Here is a 22258-nt window from a genome sequence, read left to right as displayed (position 1 = left end):
TGCTCAAAGTTGAAGATGTAGATCACAGCTGAGTTTCTAAAAATATATTGCACAAACACGCGAAGTAGTCTTTATGCTGCTAGATACACTTGAAATATTTACTGTGCTCCTTAAGTTGGGAATAATTGCAGCATCTGTAGGCACCACTAAATTGAAAATATCACCTATCTTTTCACTAGAATCCTATTTTCTTGTCTTTAAAAACTCTCCTGATATTTAAACTAAGCAAAAAATCATTGTATGAAAGCCATTTATTTTAACCACATATTTCACAGCATGCATTTAAGTAAGAGTTGTCAGGAAATAAGCAATACAGGTTTTATAAAGCTTTTTAAAAATAGTCTAGCTCGATAATGCTTTACATGGAGGATAAACAGGCAAAGACTTATCATTTCAAGTAAATAAAACACTGGCCTCTTCTGTCAATAAAAGGACAAGCTTCATCAGATTTCTGAACTGTAAAAAATCCTCTTGGTTTAAATATGGGTACTGAGCATGCTCAGGGGCCTTGCTGGTAAGGATAACAGTCATTGCTCTCACCCAGTACAAAATTCAGTTGTAACCAGGATTCTACAAAGTCATTTATAAGACACTGTGGAGCCTACGCATGATACATCATAGAGAGCTTTTAACAGGAGAGAAGTTATCTACTCCCCCAGCACCTTACATTGAAACATAAATGAGGTTTATCATTGGGGATGCTCAAAATCTCAGGGTTAAACTCTGTGACAATCTGAATTGATTTTAGTCCAAAACTCAACGTGAACCTTGCTAGAAGTGATCCACTGGACACTGGCTCCCTTGTGTTTGATACCAAGTATTCCAGCAACTATTCATGCAAGTGCAGACATTTAAAAGGGCTGTTGAGTCACTGGGCCTAAATTCAGCACAGTTCACCTAAATGGAACCAGTGGAAAAGGGATGAATTTGGCCAGGACATTTCAGTCACACAATCATTTACCCCTAAAGGGGTTTTATGCAGTTTTGTTGTTGTTGAGTTTGTTTGCTTTTACTTAACAGTTTTACATGACACTCTTTAGAAGTTAAGAAGCAAAAGAATGTATTTTAAGCCTTAATTTGAAAGCGTTCCTCACAATTATGAAAGGACAATATATGTGGAGCAAAAGCAGCAGCCATGCATTCTGCCTTTCAGTGGGTATTCTACAGCCAACCTTCCAAACCAGGCACATAATACAGAGGAAGTTAAAAAGAAATTACTGAGGAGAGGCGAAAGGATACAAGTTCCATACTCCCTTTATACCTATTACTAGGAAAGCTCTCCCCTCCCTGCTAAGTGCCCTTTATCATACTCTAATCAATGTATGGATTGCAGTCATCTTTTGCAGCCTGAGTCTTTAACAGTTGCAGTTAAGATCATTTCCCTTACTTCTCTCCTCAGCTGCTCAGAATGCTTTTCCCAGGAAGCAGTATTTTTCCAAGCCCACTTTCTCAGCTCAAATTTGTTTTTCAAAGGCATCTTTGAATATAAACTGGTTATTAATGTTTTGCTTCTGTATGATTTTGTAGGAAGCTAAAAGATTGGCCTGCTCAATTCAAATGGTGATCACATTTTGTACATACTCCTTGAGCTGCTGAATATTCTTAAATATGTTTCATTTTTTACTGCATATAATCAGGTTACTTGCAAAAGGAACCTTTAGAAAGTCTTAAGTAAATAGGCTTAATGACAACAGGAATTCCAGAACAGAGAAAGGACAGTCTTGGAAAAGACAGCTTTCAAGGAAACTTTATGACAGAATGTCAAATCCTCAAGCCTGCCACAATCAAAAGCTTTCAACAATTATTTTGAGAATGCAGTTCAGTGACTCTTGGAGTTCATACAGCAACCGAGAACTGGAAGAACTTCTTGGTTTTCAAGCAAGCTGAACAGTATTTCTGGAACCATAAGCTATCACATCCATTGAAGTTCAATGATTCAAACCAGGAAGCTGCAGGGACCATCACTGGTGTTACAGCTTTCATTCTTCCCCAACCCAGAGTAGAGATGTCAGTTCTGTTTTCATGGAAGCACCAGACCAGAGATGAGATGCATTTATTCTATGGCCTCTCAGAGGCTGGATTAGAGGATCTCCAAAGGCCTCCTCTTAAGATCCTCATTAAAAAAATTCATACCAATTAAGATTACTAAATGCAAGCAATGGAGACACATAATTAAAACTCAATGCTGAGGCAACGACTAATTAATAACCAACTTCAGCAATAAAAATAAGGCAAGTAAGAACAAGAACAAGCTGAAAAGATTACATTCATTTACAGAAAAATTTACTGACATATTGACATTTAAGAAAAAGATGCAGCAATCTGAAATCATCCAAACGTGGATAGTGTTCAATATCACAATTGTGTAAGTAATTTCCTTTTTAAATTACCCATAAAATTATGAACTGTTTCCCAGGGAAGTCAGCCGCAATGGTACCCAACAGCAAATATTGAAACATATGCAAAAGAATAAAAAAACACTAAATTTTTCTCTAACAGAAAAAAAAAAAAAGAATTTGCAGGGAGAAGGATCTGAAAATCACGGTAACTGACAATTTGACATGTTTGTTTATATTGTTCATGGATTGTTGCTCTCCAAACACACCTGCATATAATTAATAATTTATGAACTATCACAATGCAAACAAGTGTCTGGACTGTTAGATCATGCTATTACCTGTACGTACAAACAATCAACTCCAGTTAAGATTTTCTTAAAATGGTATTACCTGATCTAGGTTTTTGAAAAGCAGAATATCTTTACATGCTTCCTGCAGTCTGCATCGCTGTTCATCAGTTTTTGGATGAACTACCTTTAAAACAAAGTAAACCAAAACTGTCATGACAACAAAGAAGTAGGATTACAGACTGAACCTTCACTTCAGAGTGAAAAAACAGAACACAAGAGTGTCAAAGTATATAGTTCTTTTTTGTTGTTTGCATAAACAGTATTTATATATAAACACACAATGCAAGACAGAATAGAAGAAAGAGACTTAAGAAATACATTATGCTGACAATTAACACAGGCAAAATAACAGTCAAGAAAGATAAGAAAGAAGAGGATGCCTTTTCCTTTCCCTTCCCTCCTAACCCAGCCACAGATACAGTCAAGGCTCGAGCATTTGGAACAGAGAAAAAAAGTCAAGAGTTTTCTTTCTAAACTCTGGCTGTATCGGTCCCAATATATTATTGTTGGCATACAGGTATAAGATTTATGATACATATGTATCTCAGCCCATGTAATAACAGAAGTTAAGAAGCACATATTTTTTCAGCAAAATTACTTAAAAGCTTTGCTGTTCGAGAGATTTTTTTGTTACTTCTTTCCAATTATAAACATCTCATCAGGTTAAAGGAACCAACACTCACTGTGTCATAAAACTGTTTATATATGTGCTTTTGGGGGGCTAATTATGAAAACATATATAAAAATATTAATTACCTCACATTCACCACATTAGCTGTATTTCTGGAATAACAAGGATTCCAAAAAACAGTTACATTAGTAGGCATTTCTAAAAATTCATTGTCCAAAGCTGAACAGATGTCAGATCCTTGTTTTAAAAGAAAACTGAGTATTTTATCAGCAGTCAGGAAAATTAAGACTTTTGATGGAATAAATGTATCTGGGTTTATAAACATTTGAATGATCAGACACACTCAGAGTCTTTTTTTTTCTTTTTATAGCATCTTATTTATGCAGTATCTTCTTTTTTAAGAGAAATTACATTAGACTTAGAGTTTCATTGCAGAAATGTAAGCACCCTTGAGATGGAACCTGGAAATGGAACACTACAAGTCCAGAGAGAAAACACTGACCCTCACCAGCCAGGATTTGCTCACATAAAAGCATCTCAAAAGAAATACAATTACAGTATCTGGACTTGCAATTCCTAGAAATTCCCAGCTTTCAAAACCAATAGAACAACAGGTGGCCACAATCTCAAAATATTTCAACAAAGTATTTCTTCTATCCAGGCAGAACTGCTTTGACAAGAAAGGCAGTAAAAAGCACGTGAGGAATTTTAAGCACCCGTGAAGAAACAGCTGTGGTAAAGCTTAACTAATTCTTCATAACAGCATCAATGCTCTAGGAACTGCCTCAACAAGCCTTTAAGATAATTAAGAAAGGAAAATATCCAAAATTTTAAGGATGGTAGACTTAAGCACAGCTCTCGAGTCCTTTGAAGCAAATGGTATTAAAGCCATAGTGAATAAAAAAGTGCATGAGACAAAGTGGTCCTAAATTTCAGACCAATGTCACCCTGTCAGTGTCAGCATACCACACAGCCTCTCGGAACGAAATGCTCGAGTGGTAGGGAAACGGTGACGTACAGACATCTGCCTGTCAAACTGTAGAGAACCACGCGTGATGCAATTCACTCCTCCTTACCCTTTGTTCTGTGTCTTCTTCCTCTTCATCTGGATTGAAAGCTTCAGCACAAACTTGAAAGAAAGAGAGAGGAAATTAGTAAAAAGAAGCAATTATACAAGAACACCAAACAAATCAAGTTTAAATTCCTTTCTTCTACATTTTATTTTTCTACAGGAGGAAAAAAAAAAGCGATTTTGTTTTATGTTGTTATTGTGTCAGCAGCTTAAACCCTATCTATTCTCCGAGCAGGCACAGCATGGCTGCTCTCAAACTCTCATGTAAAAAGTCTGTAACTTACAATAGAAAATAATCTTGCCTAGCAAGTGCTCCAAAGCATGCACACAGATTTCCTTTCAATTCTTATCAAAGCATAACAATCTGCATTTAGATTCATTTACAAACATCTCTAAAATGCAGGGGAAAAATACTGCAGCTACATTGCTTTGTTCTTTGTAGTGCAATGTATATAGCAAAACACACTAAAAAAAAAAACAGTACAAGGAGGCATGTGGCACTTGCTCCTCAAGTCAGATTTGCAAGTGAGTACCTATATTTTGGGGTTTTTTCAATACAGAGAAATCACATTTACACAGAAATTAACTGGGAAATGCACAATCAGCTTGACCATAGTATATAATATAACAAAAAAATGTTTAGTCCCCCTCACCCATATGCTCCTGTATCTTACTACATTTGAACGAAATGAATGTCAAGTTGTGATATAAAAATAACTTTAAAAAATACATAAAGTAATTTTTTAAAAATGGATGAGAACATTTGTCGAAAACATACACCGTAGCGCATAGGAACAAGGCTCAGCCAAACATGTCATTATAACTACAGGATCAATTGTAAGAGGCAATGATAATGGTGAGCTTCTAAAGTTTCAAACCACTTTTGTTCTGGTTTAATACTTCAGAAAAGGCTTATCTTCGCTTATCTTAACAGTTAACGCTCTTACACAATTTTACAATATTAAACACAGACACCTTTGGCTGCCAAAAGCCTACAGCTCTAGCTCAGACTTCCTTATTAATTTGTGAACATTTGCATTTCTTACATGTCAAAGCGAACTCTGCATTCTAACTAGCTGTACAGATAGAGAAAGTGAGAGTCAGTCCTGTTTTCATCTAGTTCTGCTCTTACTTTAATAACGGTGGTCTTCTGAGACTATACACTACTTGTAAAATTTCACAAAGAAACACAGACAAGCATTTTTCTTTGTATTTTATCCAGCATCCTGACAATACTGAAGACTTGGCAGAATGCCCAGAAGCTCACTGCAGTGACATCTAACAGCTGAATGGACTTAGAAAGTATAAATAAAAATAAGCCGATTTAAAAAAAAAAAAAGCCACCATAAAAAAAAAAAAAAACAGAACCACCAAAACTAGAAGGCCTAGCATTCAGCAACTTGCAAATAATTTTAAAATGCATACAGGACTATCGACCTTGTCATCAATGCACAAGTCCAGCATAACTTGCTAGGAAAGACTTGCTTTTTTTTTTTTTCCCCTGCCTAAAGGTACAGGTCTTTCCTAGCAAATTAGACTTTAATTCCTCTTTTTCCTGGAGAGGTTGAAGAGACTGGAATACAATGCAAGCGTTCCATTTATCAAACCACAATGTAAAAACCCAATCATGTAATCATTATGCATTTAAAGAGTAGTAGTTGCTCATACAATAAACCCAGTGTCACACTGCCTCTTCTTTTTGCACCATTTAAGAATATAGAAACGGTGGATTAACAGTGCACCTACAACACACACATGCTTTTAGTTTAACAGAGTGGTCCACCCACATTTAGGGCAGATACTTTACAAAGGATAAACAGCATTCTTCCCCAGCTGAAAAAAAGTATAGTCCACCCCACGGTCCAAAGATGACTGTATTATGGGAAGGTAGATACCTACAAAGCTGCAGAACTTGGACTGATAGGCAAAGATCCACTTAATATGCAATACAAAGGCACTAACAAAGAGAACGTTATTAGCATTTCGGTGTGAAAGCTTTCCTCCTCCTTTCATTTTACAGTAAGGATCAAAGTCTATTGTGAAAGCTTTGGATTTTCTAATAAGGAACATTTTCTAATAAGGAACATTTTCTTAGAAGAAAAGCTCCTTGGTTTAAACAGTATGGTGAAACTAGAGATAAAAAGTATCCTCATTCTTTACAACCAGTATATCTTACCAGTAACTAGAGTTCAATTATGCACTATAGTATGTACTATAAATGCACTTCCGCAGGTTTCTGAAAGTACCTGGCATGTAAGCACATTCAAGACATGTATCTATGAATTCAGAGATCACTGTACTTCACTATCTCATTCCATCATTTAAATTCTCAATATTAAGCCGCAAATAAGATTTTGTTCCTGCCTCAACTGCAGGGAAGCTATTGCTAAGAATATGCTTTGGAATTGAGGAAATTCTCTTCAAGATTTCCTTGGGAAAACAAGTTTAATTACCACAGCTAAGACTACAGCATTAGAGCAAAACCTTCTCTTAAAACATGCAGCAATCAAAACAACACAATTCTCTACAACTTTAGTATCAAACGGCTTTGGTTGGGATTTGTCTGCCCTATTTCATCTTACCCAGTAAGGGCGAAAACAGTTTCATAAAGCCTGCTAAGGATACAGACTAGGACTTAATGCCCTCCTCTTACATATGGAAATCACTCCTGAGTGCCCATGAATGGGCACCACAGAAATACAAGAGCAATGTGGCAAAAATACTACTTCTTCCCATGCTGTTACATAGAAAGCCTTCCCATTATAATTTTCGTTCTTCAACCTCCTGCTGAGATTTCTTTTTTCACATAGAAGCAGTAGGGCAGACATTTTGGACTTTGACTGACAGCCTGGATTGACAGGACTTTATTTACTTGCAAGCAGAGCTGTAGCACTTAATGTAACATATCTGTTGTGGGATGGTTAAAAAAAAAAAAGGGACAGAGACAAAAATGATTAATTCTGACCTCAAGCTTAAATTAATATTGTGATATGCTGGAAAGCCACAGAAAGCTTTTCAGCCTACTCATAACAACCAACAGCATTTTCCAAATATTTTAAAACATGACTAATGCAAAGAAAAGTCAAACATTACATCAACACCATCCTGTGGTTTACGTCGCAATACATCTAATTTTTCTTTCCACTATTTTTAATTGGTAATTTACTTGTGGAAGTCTGTACTGGTGAACTTACCACCTGTCAAGATCTGTGTGTCAGTCTTACCTTCAATACATTTCACGTTACCTGTGCTCAAACAGTGTTGCTTCTCTATTCTTTTGACTGAAAAGAACCCCCGTAACTACCCTAAACTCTGCCAACCCCTCTCAGAAATCTATGGAAGTTAATTTCAGGACTCCTGAAGGTTAGGCATTTGTGGGTTATAATACAGCCAGTCCCAATGAAAAACCATCTTATCTTTCATCTTGGCAGAGTGAAAACATACTTGCCCCACTATTTTATACATGACTGAATTCACATATTAACTATTTCAGTGTCCCAATAAAACAGGTACTCCAAGGCAAGCTTATTCTCACAAGATTATCCTGAAGAAATGTGTTGGCAGCATCTTTTCAGACTCACTGAAACAGCAGTTGAAGGGATCTCTCTCTGAAGGCCACCCAGTCCAACCTACCCCTTAAAGGGGAGCTATTTGCAATGTGAGATTGGGGCTGACCTGGAAACCTCCCTGGGCAAAGACTGCACATCTCTGGCTAACCTGCTGCAGCACCCTCCTGGGGAAGATCTTTTTCTGCATGTGCAACCTAAAGCTCACAATTATAACGTGAAGTGACTTCTGAAATCACACCTTTCCTATGTGAGATTTTCAGCACAACTCTGCCCCTGAGCAAACGCTACACATGAATGCACCAGTGAAAGTTATGTACATGTGTGACACACACCCCAATTACATATTTCCAATACTAGTTATATCAGCATAGATCATGCAGACCAAGCTTCCTTCCAAATCTACCCACATAGTTCAAATAGCTTTGGAACATAAAAAACAGTTTTCAATTTTAAGAAGCTTTAAGATAAAAAGAAATTCAGGCTTTTATCCTACCATCTACATTTAGTCTCTCTTAGCTTCTGCAGTTTCTACAGCTAGTTTAGCTTTCTCCTCATACAGCACCTTCTTTGGCTTTCAAGAACAAGCACATCTGTTAACACTTCTGAAGGCTCAGAAATGACACAACTCGATTGCTGCTTTGTTATGCAGGTGACAGCATCTGAAAGCAACAACGATCTTTCTAGTTGCAGCAATGACATAAGCAGTGGATGGGTGAGGGGAAGCAAGGGGTGGGGAGAGAATGAGAAGTAGCAAGAAAAGTTTGCCAGTACAAACACCACCTTTGTTTATGCAAGTTGTAATGGTTCCCAAGATAATATTGTTCTGCAAAATACGTGTTTTGTCAAGATCAAACGCCTTGCAATCTATGCAAATCTGCATAATAATTCAGCATTTAGCTCCCATAAGCAAATAAGCCTTTGTGAGAAATGCATACCAACCCGGTAGTTGAGAGATCACTGTTAGTTTTTTTTCAAAAGAGCAGCCAACAGGATGAGGCCTGAAGACCTTCAGACACACAAGAGCAGGAAAAATTTTCACATTGGACATGAAAATTCTACATTTTATGTAAGGTGAGTGCATTGTTAATATTTCGGTTGTTACTGGAAGAAGTAGCAAAGATATATTCTGTCATATTCTCTTTGCAATTTTGGATAGCACCTTCTGTACTTCGGAGTGAAATCCTAGTCACTCGTCTTTACTTACGAGGATGCATTACCTCCAACTGATCCTATGAGCACCATTAATGAAGATCCACCCAGAGCAGTACATGCAGAACAACCCTTTCAGTTATTTATTCAGATCAGCAACCTTGCACTATGTTTAAGGTGACATTCTTTGCATTTGAATTTGTCAAATCTTCAAACATTTTCTAAGTCCGTCTCTCAAGGCACAGATGTATAGCCTCTTCTGGGAGCACTATGCCAGCTGGAAAGGTGACCACTTCCAGTGGCTTGTCACTGCCTCTTCGACAGCTGCGTTGCTAAAGCAGACACTTCCAAAAGGATGTAGTCGAGATGAACTCAGGAGGTTTAAACAGAGCCTATACATAGGTCTTTGCTGGCACAGCTCAGTGTGATTTTCTGCATTTGGGAAACAACTTCAAGTTTCCTCTCACTTCTGTTGCTGCATAGCTCAGAACTTTTTGGTTTAGAAATTGCACTTTGTTTCCTGAGTTAAAGATCTCACCATGTCAAAGCAGACGACAGATTCATACCTCGATCCAGCAAGTGGAAAACAGAACCTGCACCCATTTGCACTACCTGAACAATTTTCACATTTATGACAGTTAGAATGAAAAGCAACACTGAAACCTGAAAAACAGTTAAGCCATCTGCAGGAAAATCAGCTGTTTCAGCCTTCACTTATGAGAATTGACTGAAATCAAGTGTAAATTTTTATTTTAAAAGAGTGTCATTGCACCAGCCCAAAACTCAGATCTTCGGTCTTAAAAGACCAGTCTTTCTCTTTTACTTTATGTGCCATATGAAAATCCCCAGATGCAGGAGCACCCACAGCAGTATCACCTCCTGACTTCATTCTTAATTCTCAAGGAGGCATAACTGAGACACGACTTACAATGACTGGGACTTGAGCAAGCAACGCCCCCTCAAATCTTTGTCAAATACTAACACCGAATATTCAAACACACAACCAATTGCATAGCCATATATGTCAAATCAAATGTAAGATTTTTTTTCAGCTGAAAAATAGTTAGAAATCATGAATTTAAGTGGCAAAGGAAAAGAATGGATTTTCAGTTCTGGAAACGGCTACAGACCATTAAAGTTGAAAGGAAATTACAAGAAAAGCAACTCTGTTCTTCACATGCAGAGTTATTCTGCGTTACAGATTAACTACGAAGATACAAAGTCACTCAGCGTGGCTGTGCCAAACCAGCTCAGTCCAGCAAGGATTACAGGTTCAGGTGCAGCTCCGCGCATGGTCCCAAAGCCTGCTCAGGTTGGAAAGCTGCACAGACCATTCTGTCAGGCAAAGCAGCCTATGAGACACCGATAAGCCTGTAAAACCCTAGAATCCTGCACTGTTTCACCCAGCTCTGCGAAAAGCCAGCATTGCCTCTCTGTACATCCACGGTTAACAGGTAAAAATGTTCATCTGGCTTACCCAAAGCTTTGCTTATACCCCTAATTCAACTTGAAAATGCCCATCTCTGATGGGGACATTACTGATATTTCTCTAAGCCCACTACGTTAATAGAGTAGTAAAACTGAGATCACAGGCAGAGCATGAAAGGACCCACTCTAGCTCAAAGCTACCCCAAGGCATGATTTTGGATAGAAGCTGTTGCCCAGGGAGGTTGGGGCATCTAAGAGAACTGGATGATGTACTGCAGTGCTCACTATCTTTGCCTTTAGAAACCTTTGCTAACCATTCCCTCAGTACGATTACCTACTTTCCAGTGGTATTATCTAAATCAGACTTCTCCACCTTGTTTTCTTTCCATCAAGACAGAAATGCAACAGCTCCCGTGACAATGGCTTGTGATAAAACTGTGATGCCAGTGTCACACACCCCCATTTCATACTACATTTCAATCATAAGTTCAGAACAGACTGCATAATCAATTATAAATGCCACCTTTTACGATACTGTGGGTTTCTTCTTTGCAGGAAATCCAACTCTACACAGACATCTTTTCTAAGATACATAAGTACAGGCAATACAATAAGCCCTTTAAAATTATGACAGTTGGTTGACAACTACTTCCATATGTACATTTGTGTTCAAATACCTTTACTAAATTCATATAGATTAATAAAAATCTGGTTTTAAAGGCCTTATGATCAGATATAGAGTAAAACAACTTAGACAATGCATTACAGCAGAACAGCCACTAAAATGATACAGCCACAAATTAAATTTTTTTTTTCCACTACGGGAATATTTGGCAAACTATTTAAAATTACATTTCCCTAGGGGCAAACGATAACTTTCATGATGAAAGACCTAGAATAATAAACGGAAAGTAAACAATCACAGTCTTTTAGATTTATATCTTTCCTTACTACGTATAAGGAAAGCATTACATGTAGACAATACTGCTTCAATTAGATTTTAAAGGCAAACATAAAGCACTTTAACTTATAATACAATGCATTCCAACTTAATTATTATTTCTAGGTAGGCTTTGTTCAGCGTTTGTTTTTTTGTTTTGTTTTGCTTAACTCCTTCTGCAACATACAGTATCTAGCATGGAAAGCACACCAAGTCAACTGACAGGCCTTGCATTGCCACAGCCATCCCACATGTGGCAGGGACATACAGCACTAGACAAATAATAGACCAAGGGCTCCTCAGCACGCTTGAGGACCTGATCCTGGGATCTACTATGGAAAGACATTTCCTGTCAAACTAAGAGGCAAATCGGGGCAGGGGACAGGGGGGTGGGGGGAAGGCATCCTACTGAACTGCAAGAAAACTGGAGGACAATCCTCAGCCTGGATAATTTTATTTAAATCCTCTTCCTACTCAGGAGCAATTAAAACAAAAAACTTGTGCCAATGCAGGACTGGGGATAGAACCGTCTTAGGCTCTTCTACCTCTTTGGTATAACCAGATGAGTATGCCATTTGCCTTTTTCTTTTTTCCCTTTTTTTTATTCCCAATTAAACCAACGGCTGTTTATCACTATTTGCTTTATGTAGTTGCCTGTTTAATTATATTGAGGCACAACTTTTACTTAATGCATTTGTGTACGAGTTATGCAAAGTACTTTAGCTTATCCTCCCACTTTACCTGTTCACAAGTGGGTAGAGGGTCACACCCTCCCTCTTCACAGAAGTCAAATGCTGGGGCATAATAATAAAGTCATGAAGCTAATTTGTTTCACAGAATAAAACACTGGCAAAAATAACTGAATAAAGTGCCTCTAGATTGTCTAAATACACATTTGTGCATACACTCCAATAATTCTACATAATTCCTAGACTGTAATTTTTATTAATTTGAAATTCTACAATTTACAGAGGACTTAATCACAAAAGCACTCTGTAGATAAAATATAGCACTCTGCATGTAGCCTCTCTCCTGTACAGCTGGAGAAGCCAAAGGACAAGATTACCTGATTTCACAGGAATCATCAGCTAACTAAGCCACAACTAAGGCTCCTGCACTTCTGGCTTCCATGTCTCTATTCGTAACAGTAGAGCCCAGTATCCCATCAGACACTAGGGTGCTGTGGACCTTGCAGAGGTGAGTCTGCATAAAAAAAACCACAAAAAGCTTTCCATCATGGTGGAGGACTACTTGAAAATCAGAAAGCTTTCCATGTGGCAGTATCAAAGGAGTTCACAGCTCTGACATGGTAACAACCAAACCCAAAATATTGCCACTTCCATCTTAAACAGTAATTTACAATTTGCTATTTTTGTTTCCAACTCCCTTTACTACATTTAAACAAATATCTTACAATGGCAGCAGGGCATTTAAGAGTTAGACATTATTCTGTGTGGTGCAACCAGAGAAATTCAAACGAAACAAGCTTTATTCTTGCAAGTTAAGAAATCAGAAGACTGAAATGGATAAACATGCTGCTGACCTTGTTCAAGCCTTTAAGAGAGCCTTACCGATGAGATAGTCATCCATAAAAAAGGTCTCCTGGAAAACATGATGCTACTACTATTTCAGAGCACCCAGATTCACAATTGTAGAAGTAAGCCTTCTGCTTTAATGAGCTTCTGTTTTAACCCATCACATAAATCTTACCACATTTCTAAATGGTTACATAAGCAAGGCAGATAAAACCAGAAATTAAGCACCAATAATGTTTACATGCCTGGTAAAAACAGTGATACTTTATCTCAGTTAAAAACAGCATGAAGAATGTTCATTTTACATTCAGTTTACATCAAAACACGGCAAGTTCCAAGAAATGGCTCAAATATATACCTTGCAAAAAAAAAAAAAAAAAGGAGGCATGTATGTTACAGGCTTTTAGTTGCAAACAGTAGATAGAAAAGATAATCTAGCTGAGGACTAAAACAGAAAAGGTGTTTTTACAGTCTAGAAATAAGAAATTCACTTTCAGTTTGCAGATCAAGGCATTTTTTGGTTTTTATACTTTCAATTCTGGTATGTGAATGCTAAAACTGCAATAAGGCACATAATATTTTAAAAGAACCACCAGCACCTTGGGAAAAGTGCAGTGAAGTGCTTGTGTGTTAGAGCAGAGCAGATATTTAGCAATGAAAATTACCCATATCTTTCTGACATCTATCGTGACAGAGAATTGCAGGATGTCAAAGTGTTAGAAGGAAATTTCATTTCTGAAATTAATGGGTCAGCAACTTAGATACGATTTTTAAAGATTTCTAGAGAATGTCCAAATAGATTAAAAATCACATTACCCCTAATGGAACAAGTAATGCCTATTTACCTGTAGTGACAGGAAACAATATAAAACTAGCATGGCTTTGACACAAAAGGATTGTTTGCAGAGCAGTGACATGGAAGCCCCCAGGTCCCTGGTGCTTTAACTCCTGGCGCACAGGCAACACAGGAAATGTGGAAACCTACCATCCAATCCCTTGAATAAAAACCCAGCAGCTACCCCCATTTCTGTGCAGCTACTGACCAACTTGGATGCCCTGGTGATTGCTAGTAATGGGGAAGGTGTAACTATTTGACTTGATGTAACTCATCTTCAGGATGAGTCAGCTCTCGACTTTAGTGGCTCACTGAATAAAAAGATTCATTTACAGGAAATACACAGCTGAAGTAGTCTGGCAAAAGACTAATATTAGGCGGAACTTCATCCGTTAGAACTTGTATGCTTTATTCTTAACCACTTAGTTCTGTGTTTTTCCGTTACAGAAGATAAATGAGTTTAAGAAGGTTACACTCCTTCCTATCACAAATTTTGGAGACGTGGGAAAAACATACATTCAGACACACTAATCCAAACCAGGTTAGTGCTTCAGGCAGCCAAATACCCATGCAGAAGTCATCTCCCAAAGTCAAGTTTCAATTTAAGTCTTTCTTTAAATGAGAGCACTGTAAAAGTGTTCACAGCAATCCCTAACTGAGATTGCTTTAAACCCATTATATTCCCTGTAGCTAGTTTTTAGCATGCTGACTAAATCTTTGCATTATTTGGAGTACACACAGTCCCATCAAGGTGTCCTGGTGTTAAAAATAAGTGAAGTTTCTGAAAATACATGGGATATCCTTTCATATTTAAACCAGGTATGCTTATTTTCTGTTCTACATGGACTATTCAATCCATTTCACATTTAATCTGAAGTTACAGAAACCTAAACTTGCCATGACTGTATTAACCAGTATAAGAGCATAACATCGATGACTTTGTCTAAAACTCTATATTAAAAAAGGGATAAAGTGCTGCCTTGCTTATTCACAAGAAAAACGCAAATCACATCTAACTCCTGAGGTCACTCCACATACACATCACCATATTTGCACTAAGCATAAAACTGCCTTTTTAGCTTGTATCGTGACATGCATTTTGAGATTTCCTGCAGTGTGTTTGCTTTCAGTTTCTTGTGCACAACAAACCATGTGGGAATATTTTCGTTTGAGCTTGAATTCATTCACATGTTAAAAAACAGCTTGGGTTCAAAACAAAAGGTGGGAGCAGGGAGGAAGCAATTCTCCTCTTTTCCATCTCACCTCAAAAAAAGAAAATTAAATTCCAACCCATCAACAAGTGAGAATGAAATTTTATTTTTAAAAAACATCAGCCAAAGGCTAATGTTTTCAAAAGTATTTATGTATCTAAAGATATGGAGTAACATTTATGTAGGCTTTTTAAAGATCTTTCATGTAAAAGAATTAATGAAAATTAATCACCTATACCTTTTGCCATCTGAACATTTTTGAAAAAATGGTCATCACTGCATTAATTGCTTAATAAATGTGCATAGCTATACCTTATTCTCCCAATTAATAGGACTAATTTGAGTTAAAATATTTGACTTTAGATGAACAACTTCTAATCACTATGTAACACTATAAGTACGAACAATTATTTAGAAAGACTAAATAAAAAAAAAAAAGAGGAAAACTGAATGAATTCTACTCCACAATAGCACTTATATTCCCTTATATTTGCACTGAGTAGATTGGATCAGATTTCATTTGACCAGGTATTGCACTGACCTAAGTTTTAAATAAGGATGCTCACCGCGTGTTGTATTCCTCTATGTCATTAAAAACTCTAGCAATTACAAGCAGAATTATTCACAACAGTGTGAAATCCAAGTAAAGGTGAAGTCACGACTGTTAATTTCCAAAAATAAACTTTTCATTATTCACTGAACACCAATTACATGCCAAGAATTTTTAAATAAGTCCCAATATTGCAAACAGAGAAAACAAGCTTTTTTTTTGTTTAACGAATAATGATTCAGACACATTCTTACAGGAGAGCACCCACACAATTTATCACCACTTTCATCTGTCATCCCACACACTTGGCTTTTGCTCATATCAACATTTTTCAAAATGAATTATTTTCATTCTAGTTATGATATCAGTTTTGCAATCATTAGGGATAGCAAAAAATGATATAAGCATCAGGTTGGTGAAATAGGAAAGCTGTTGGTGCCATTTGTAAAAATGTGAATTTTTAAACTCAAAAGTCTCTTACAATTTATCATCTGCCTGAAAACCTTTCAGCAGAAGTTATTATGCCACCAGTTTTATAAGATGGTGAATAATCAATATAGAAATTCATTAAATAGCTGCAACAGAAGAAACCAGATCGTGATTTTCAAGTCATCCTCTGATAATCAGAAAGTAAGTAAAAAGTAAAGAGACACAGAAAAAGTTAGTCACTCAGTCTTCCTCCCTTGATGATTTGAACTGATGAGATTTTATCACTGAAGTAGCAGATAGTATCCTGCAAGAGAAAATACTCAAAACAGCTTCCCCAAAAAAGTGTTGCCTCTTGCTTCATTGCTACTATTTAGACGTCTTAATTTAACAGGATCTCAAAACTATATTCTTTACCAAATACCAACATGCTGCATGGCAATAATTAATATAAAAGCTTTCTTTGAAGATTATTTTTTAAAGCTGTCATTTTAAAAAGCTAAAAGCTACTAAAAAGGTTTTACTATGCATAATATTATCATATCCTGACATCTCAACTTGCCAGGGTGTGAAGAAAATGCTACATCTCACTAGAAAGCCCAGAGATATCAGACTTTAACAACATATCTACTTTGTGAGATGACTGCTCATCTTTGGTAGGAGCCAGAAGAATGAGGAGCTCAACATAAAGAGTCCCCCATTGTCAAAATGGAGAAGAACCAGGGAGTCTGAAGAACCAACAGTCATACAGGTCTCTTATGGAAGTTCATCTTACGAGGAAAGGAGCAGCCAGAAACTGCCAGGGGACATCGATTTAAACATTATTCAGATACAAAATTCTATACCTACACCCTCTAAAAATAGCATGTTAAAGTGTTGCATGAAAATGGATGGGGGAAAAAAAAAAAACAAAAACAACAAACCTAAACCAAAAAACAACCACGCTGTCATATCAGATTGCTAGAGAGAAGTAAAAGAGAAACATTGCTGGGTTTGGAATCAGTATTTTCAATGTTAATATTTGCTATACACAGGAAAACAGGATTCAGTAACATTTAAGCAAAATTCTCCTCTACATATGTAAACATTTATTCAGCAATCGTATCTTAGGAGAGGGCTTAGCACCTGATTCCAGGGACAGCAGATTTGATCCCGCTCACTTCACCGAGTCTCTGCTGAAAGCTGCCCTACCAAAGGGACTAACTGAAGCAAGTCTTGTTCATTTGATTACTTTTTATATTAACATAGAAATTGTCACAGATCCTGACAGCCATGTTACTTTGCTGGTATAAAAATATCAGGGAAATAACTATCATATACTGCTTCCCTAGATTATATAATTCAATTATTCTGCTCATATAGTTATTGAATGTGAAAACTGTAATCTCATTCCTATCCCACAAAGGCCAAAAGAAGACTGAGGAGGGAGTACAGGAACATGCAAAAGAGATAAATTATACCAGGTCACTCAGATAAACAGAAATAATTGGAGAAAACAGATTAAAACCTTCTGTCACATGTATGGTATGGGTGTCATACTTTGTCAGATTTTTTCTATCCCACAAAGAAGTAAGCAAGTCTGCTGGAGAGTGGGTGTTCTGTGGAATGAATCAAAGGTGTCTAGAAATGGCAATATAAAAATCTAGCAAAAAACTTTACTTTTCTGAAACATGCTAAAACTAAAAGAGTAGAAACTATGCCCAAGTGAGACTGTAGTAGGCGTCACACACTTCATTCCAACACCACAATTAACTTTCATTCATATACTGCCAAGAGCAAAATCCTCTTCAATGTTACATATCAATTGTTAGAGTGGGACAAACTATCAGTGCACTCTTTCCTCTAGTTTTGAAATAGCTTTGATATTATTACTTGAAAAAGGAGGTATCACTGCTTTCTCCTACCTCCCTGCACCCCGTAGTCACTAACCAAGGGCTGACATGCCCACTGGTATTCTCTGCAGCCTCTCTCACTACAGAAAAGGAAGTGACTAACAAAATAAAGCTTTTCAGGAGCCCCTATGCTTGGAGGAAGATCAAGAAACGTAATCAGGCAAGTATGAATTTCAACACAGTCCAACTCTTGGGAGGAAGGAATATGTATGGTTTTCAGGCCATCCAAACCAAGCCTGGGCAGACTGAGTCAGTCAGCAGGCCGTGTAACATGAGTTACTCACGCTAGCAGGAGGCTCAGACATTGCCAATTCACTTAAAGCAGCAGCAAGACGACTGTTCCACTGGGTAATTAGCACTGAAACTGCCCATAGCACCACAATCTATGGCATTCTATAAGCTAGGGGATTTTAAAATTAGTGGGTTGGGTTGTTTGTTTTTTTTTCTTTTTAGTTTCTACATAGGCATAGCTTATGATTTTGCAAACAGAGGATTATTTTAATCAAGCCAGTCACCACCTTGTATACAAATAAGAACTGATCGACACAATGCCTGGGGTTTGTGCACATGCCATGGAACCTCAACATGTTACATGGCCAAACATGCTATACACAAATCATCTATTCATTAGACAAATTTCTAGGGGAACATCAAGCTCTCATTTCTCTCTCTCCCTCAGCATTTCCTGGAAAAGGCAGTTTCTCTTCATGGGAACACTCCTTTACCACTCTACACTTCTATAAATAATTCTGTGAACATGATTAGATAAGTCCCCCTTTTCCAGGATGACCCTCCTGCAGTCTCTGGAGTTTCTCACTATCCCACCCACAGACCCCTGCTTTGCTGGCTCAATCTCTGACCAGCACACAAAGCCACGTTTCTCTGGTCAAGAAGCAAATGGGATTCCCTGCAGAGTCTTTCTAGCTGTCGAACTGTTTAATGCCAAGCAAGCCAACACTATCTCTCCCCCTCAGGGAACACATCAACCTAGGAGATGAATAAGTAGCAAGCGTTGCAGAAATGGGGAGCATAACTGAGCAGAATGAATCCCCACGTTCTCAGTACTACAGGGTGAGAAAGATGTAGTATGTGAGAATGTGCTACTACCACTTATGGGATATGAAAGCAGTATCATCACATTTGGTCAACAATTTGAGAATTGTAGAAATAGAATTCATTCCTCTTCTGGACAAAAAAGAATATAAAAAAAGATACATTTAAATGTATAAGGTCAGCTTGACCTTTCTAATCGATTACTATTTGTCAATCAGTTTTCTTAAATCCCGATGTCTTGACATATTTTACTGAGGTACTGCATAAGCTAGAAGTAAACCAATTTGCTCAAAGTTTTCAAAAAGCACAAAAATAAACTTTCTGACCAATTCTTGCCATGTGTCAGAAAACTCATAGTTTGAGTAAGTCTTAAAGAATGACAGCTAAATACTTACAATCGTTATAAAAAATATTTGCCAGTATGGTCAAGAGCCCCAGGTTTAGATGTTTCATAACTAAAAATAAACACCGAAATGAGAATTCAGTAATCATTACAAGAGGTTTTTTCTATGGGTTTATGTATTCTTAGAATTTGCACTAGTGTACCAAGGGAATCATGATCATCCTGTTATCTTCAGGCAGCTAATCACAACTGATCAAGAATAAACACTCCAAATTTAATATTGAGGACATTAATAAAACAGTTTAAAACAGATTCTGTAACTGCTATGTGTAAGAGAGAGTCATAAATAACTGTTAGTCTCCAAGAACATGTATCTAGTTGAATCGTTTACCAGAATGATTATTAGCCTGTCCTAAACTATATGTATAATGCAGACAATTACTTTATTTTCTTTTCCTTTAATTGGAAATATATTTTTTCTAACTTTCATTCTTGACCTACTGAACAATGAGACCCATGCCATAATGCCCCAGACAGCCAAATGCTTAAATGAAAAGAAATATTCCTGCTTGAGTTTTAAGTCAAGTCTTCAATGTGTCCAACATCAGTTTTTAAATTTTTCGCTTATTTTGTTCTTCCAGAGTACTGTAAATCTACAATTCTGTTTGCTGGTATCAAGATTTACCTGCACAATTTAGCTCTGCTCTTTATTCCCCTTACAAATGTACACCGCACTGGAAACATGACAATAGCTGATAGGACTGATAAGGTTCAACATGGACTAGCAGAAAGTTCTTCTGAACAGAAGACCAGAAAAGACTACACTAAATGCTATTACCAAAATAAAAAAAAAAAAAAGAAAATGTGTGTCAGCATTTCTTCTCCATGATTTGTTCTGCTTTACTTAATTAGTTAAAACAGATACATTTAGATACTACCCTGAGTAATCCATAATGCAATGTTAGTTTGTTATTTGTTGGTTTATAAAGAAATAAGAAATCTTATAAAAAATGCCAAATGAAAAGTCTCCTAAAACCTAACACATCTAACAAGGAAATCAAATCAAATTCAGAGCACCAAAACCAACAAATCAGTCATTCATTTTATGCAAGGGATGATAGAATGTGGTTGCCTATAATAGCAGGGGCTGAGTTCAATAACCTAGGAGAACCCTGCTGGTCTCGTTCCTGTCTGGGTAACTTCTTGACAGACACAGCAGGTATGAAGTGCAAAAAAACCCAACCAACCAACTCCCCGCCACCCCAAACCAGTAAGTTTCTGTACTTTTTTTCTGCCAAGAAAAGGAAAATGGGGTCTCCTTGTATATGCCTGGATGCTCTTTGCATCTTTTTTGCATTTTAACAAATCCCACACTGATCATGACCTTTACAGTGCATATATAGAAAGTGGAGAAAAAATATTTTTTTAAATTGTGAAAAGTATTTAACACACAGTAGTAAAATATACATATTCTAGTAATGTTTGTCTCCATGAGAATTCTAACATGTACTGTAAACTCTGAATTATTCTAGCTCTTCTTGGAGCAGCAGTGTTATTAAGCATCTAAACAGTCCTCCTTAATCTAATTGCATAAATTAGCAATTCAATTTTACACTTGCTGTTTAGTCATTCACATTAACCTTTAGACCTCTTCAATGAAGGAACTTGCTTTTTAACTAAGAGTAGCTTAATACCAATATTACATTTCAGTATTGAAGATTCAAAAAGATTACAACTAACCTCTGATTAAGGCTCCACTTTTTAACTTCGGGAATAATTCAGCCTTTATTTACATTTAAATGTGAGATGTATTCATTTCTCATTTTTAAGATTTTACTTCATCAGCAGGTTCCAGGGTGGATTAGTTTAATTAGCAGAGAAATTAAAACGTCTTGGGACTCTCCAGATTAAGATACTCTACAATGTATGACTTCCAATATTTACTGTCAGACTATCAAACTCCATCATTCAAGATACAGTTTTTCTTGCCTAAATTTCTCATGTAATAATATACCAAGACTACCAGCACTGTCAATTTTTAAGAGTTATGAAGTTCTCTTTATACTCACAATTACTTATACGTAGTGGCATAAATACACAGTCATACCCTTAATCATACCCAAGCAACGGAACTGCATGGGTATAAGGATATTTTGCACATGAAATTAAACATGTATTTATCTCATATTTTTACATATCATATATACATAATCAACAATGCCCCATCACACAGACCAAAGAACGTGTCAGATCATATACACAAGTTGCAAACTGAGTAGACTTGAACTGAAAACTAGAGAGAAAACGCTGAACACACTGGCATTTTTATAAAGACATTTTTCAAATCAGAACCATAAGGACTTTCTAGACCAGCTAAATGTTACAACTAAATATCTGAAGTAAAAAAAAAGTAACATATGCAAAACAACCCACACTGCACCTTGAATGAAAAAAAAATATAGTACCTTCTCATCTACACATAACATTTTGTTCACGTGATAACTGTTTAAGAACAACTGCAGAAATAATGTGTGGGGAATAACAGCTATGCACTAAAGCATTTGATATTGGTTAAGATAGAAAACAAGCAAACAAGAAAGTATAATCTGCATCTCCAGAACAAGTGAACAACTACAAATCCAACCACTTCAAGATCAGTTGCACAAACAAGGGGCTGAAACAACATAAAGTGGAGATACCTCCCACCCACCACATTTCTGTATTCTAACAAGAGATAAAATTCTTAGTAACACAGAAGATTAGGAAGTGTGTTCCAGCAGAAAGAAGCTGCCACTTTTTCAATTCACTGCAAAGCAAGCCTTTGCCATAATTATTATGTTACATAAAAGTTCTGGGAAGTTTTGCTGGACAGAATCATTCCTACTGCTGAAGTTGCTTCAATAGTTTGTAATCACCCATAGAACTGTTTTCTAAA

The 22258-nt window shown here is 36.8% G+C and overlaps 1 protein-coding gene across 1 annotated transcript in view; it reads right to left on the bottom strand.

The window, feature by feature from the left end:
• Window positions 1-22258, bottom strand: part of PRKAR2A (protein kinase cAMP-dependent type II regulatory subunit alpha) — a 68387-nt gene that overhangs the window by 20522 nt on the left and 25607 nt on the right. The window contains exons 3-4 of the mRNA XM_074878990.1: window positions 4397-4449; window positions 2730-2813 (exon numbers count right to left, since the gene is read on the bottom strand). Of these exons, the coding sequence (XP_074735091.1) occupies window positions 2730-2813; window positions 4397-4449 (137 nt within the window). The remainder of the gene's footprint in view (window positions 1-2729; window positions 2814-4396; window positions 4450-22258) is intronic.

This window comes from Strix uralensis, chromosome 10 (assembly GCF_047716275.1).
Source record: "Strix uralensis isolate ZFMK-TIS-50842 chromosome 10, bStrUra1, whole genome shotgun sequence".
Taxonomy (NCBI): Eukaryota; Metazoa; Chordata; class Aves; order Strigiformes; family Strigidae; genus Strix; species Strix uralensis.
This window is presented reverse-complemented; position numbering and strand designations above follow the sequence as displayed.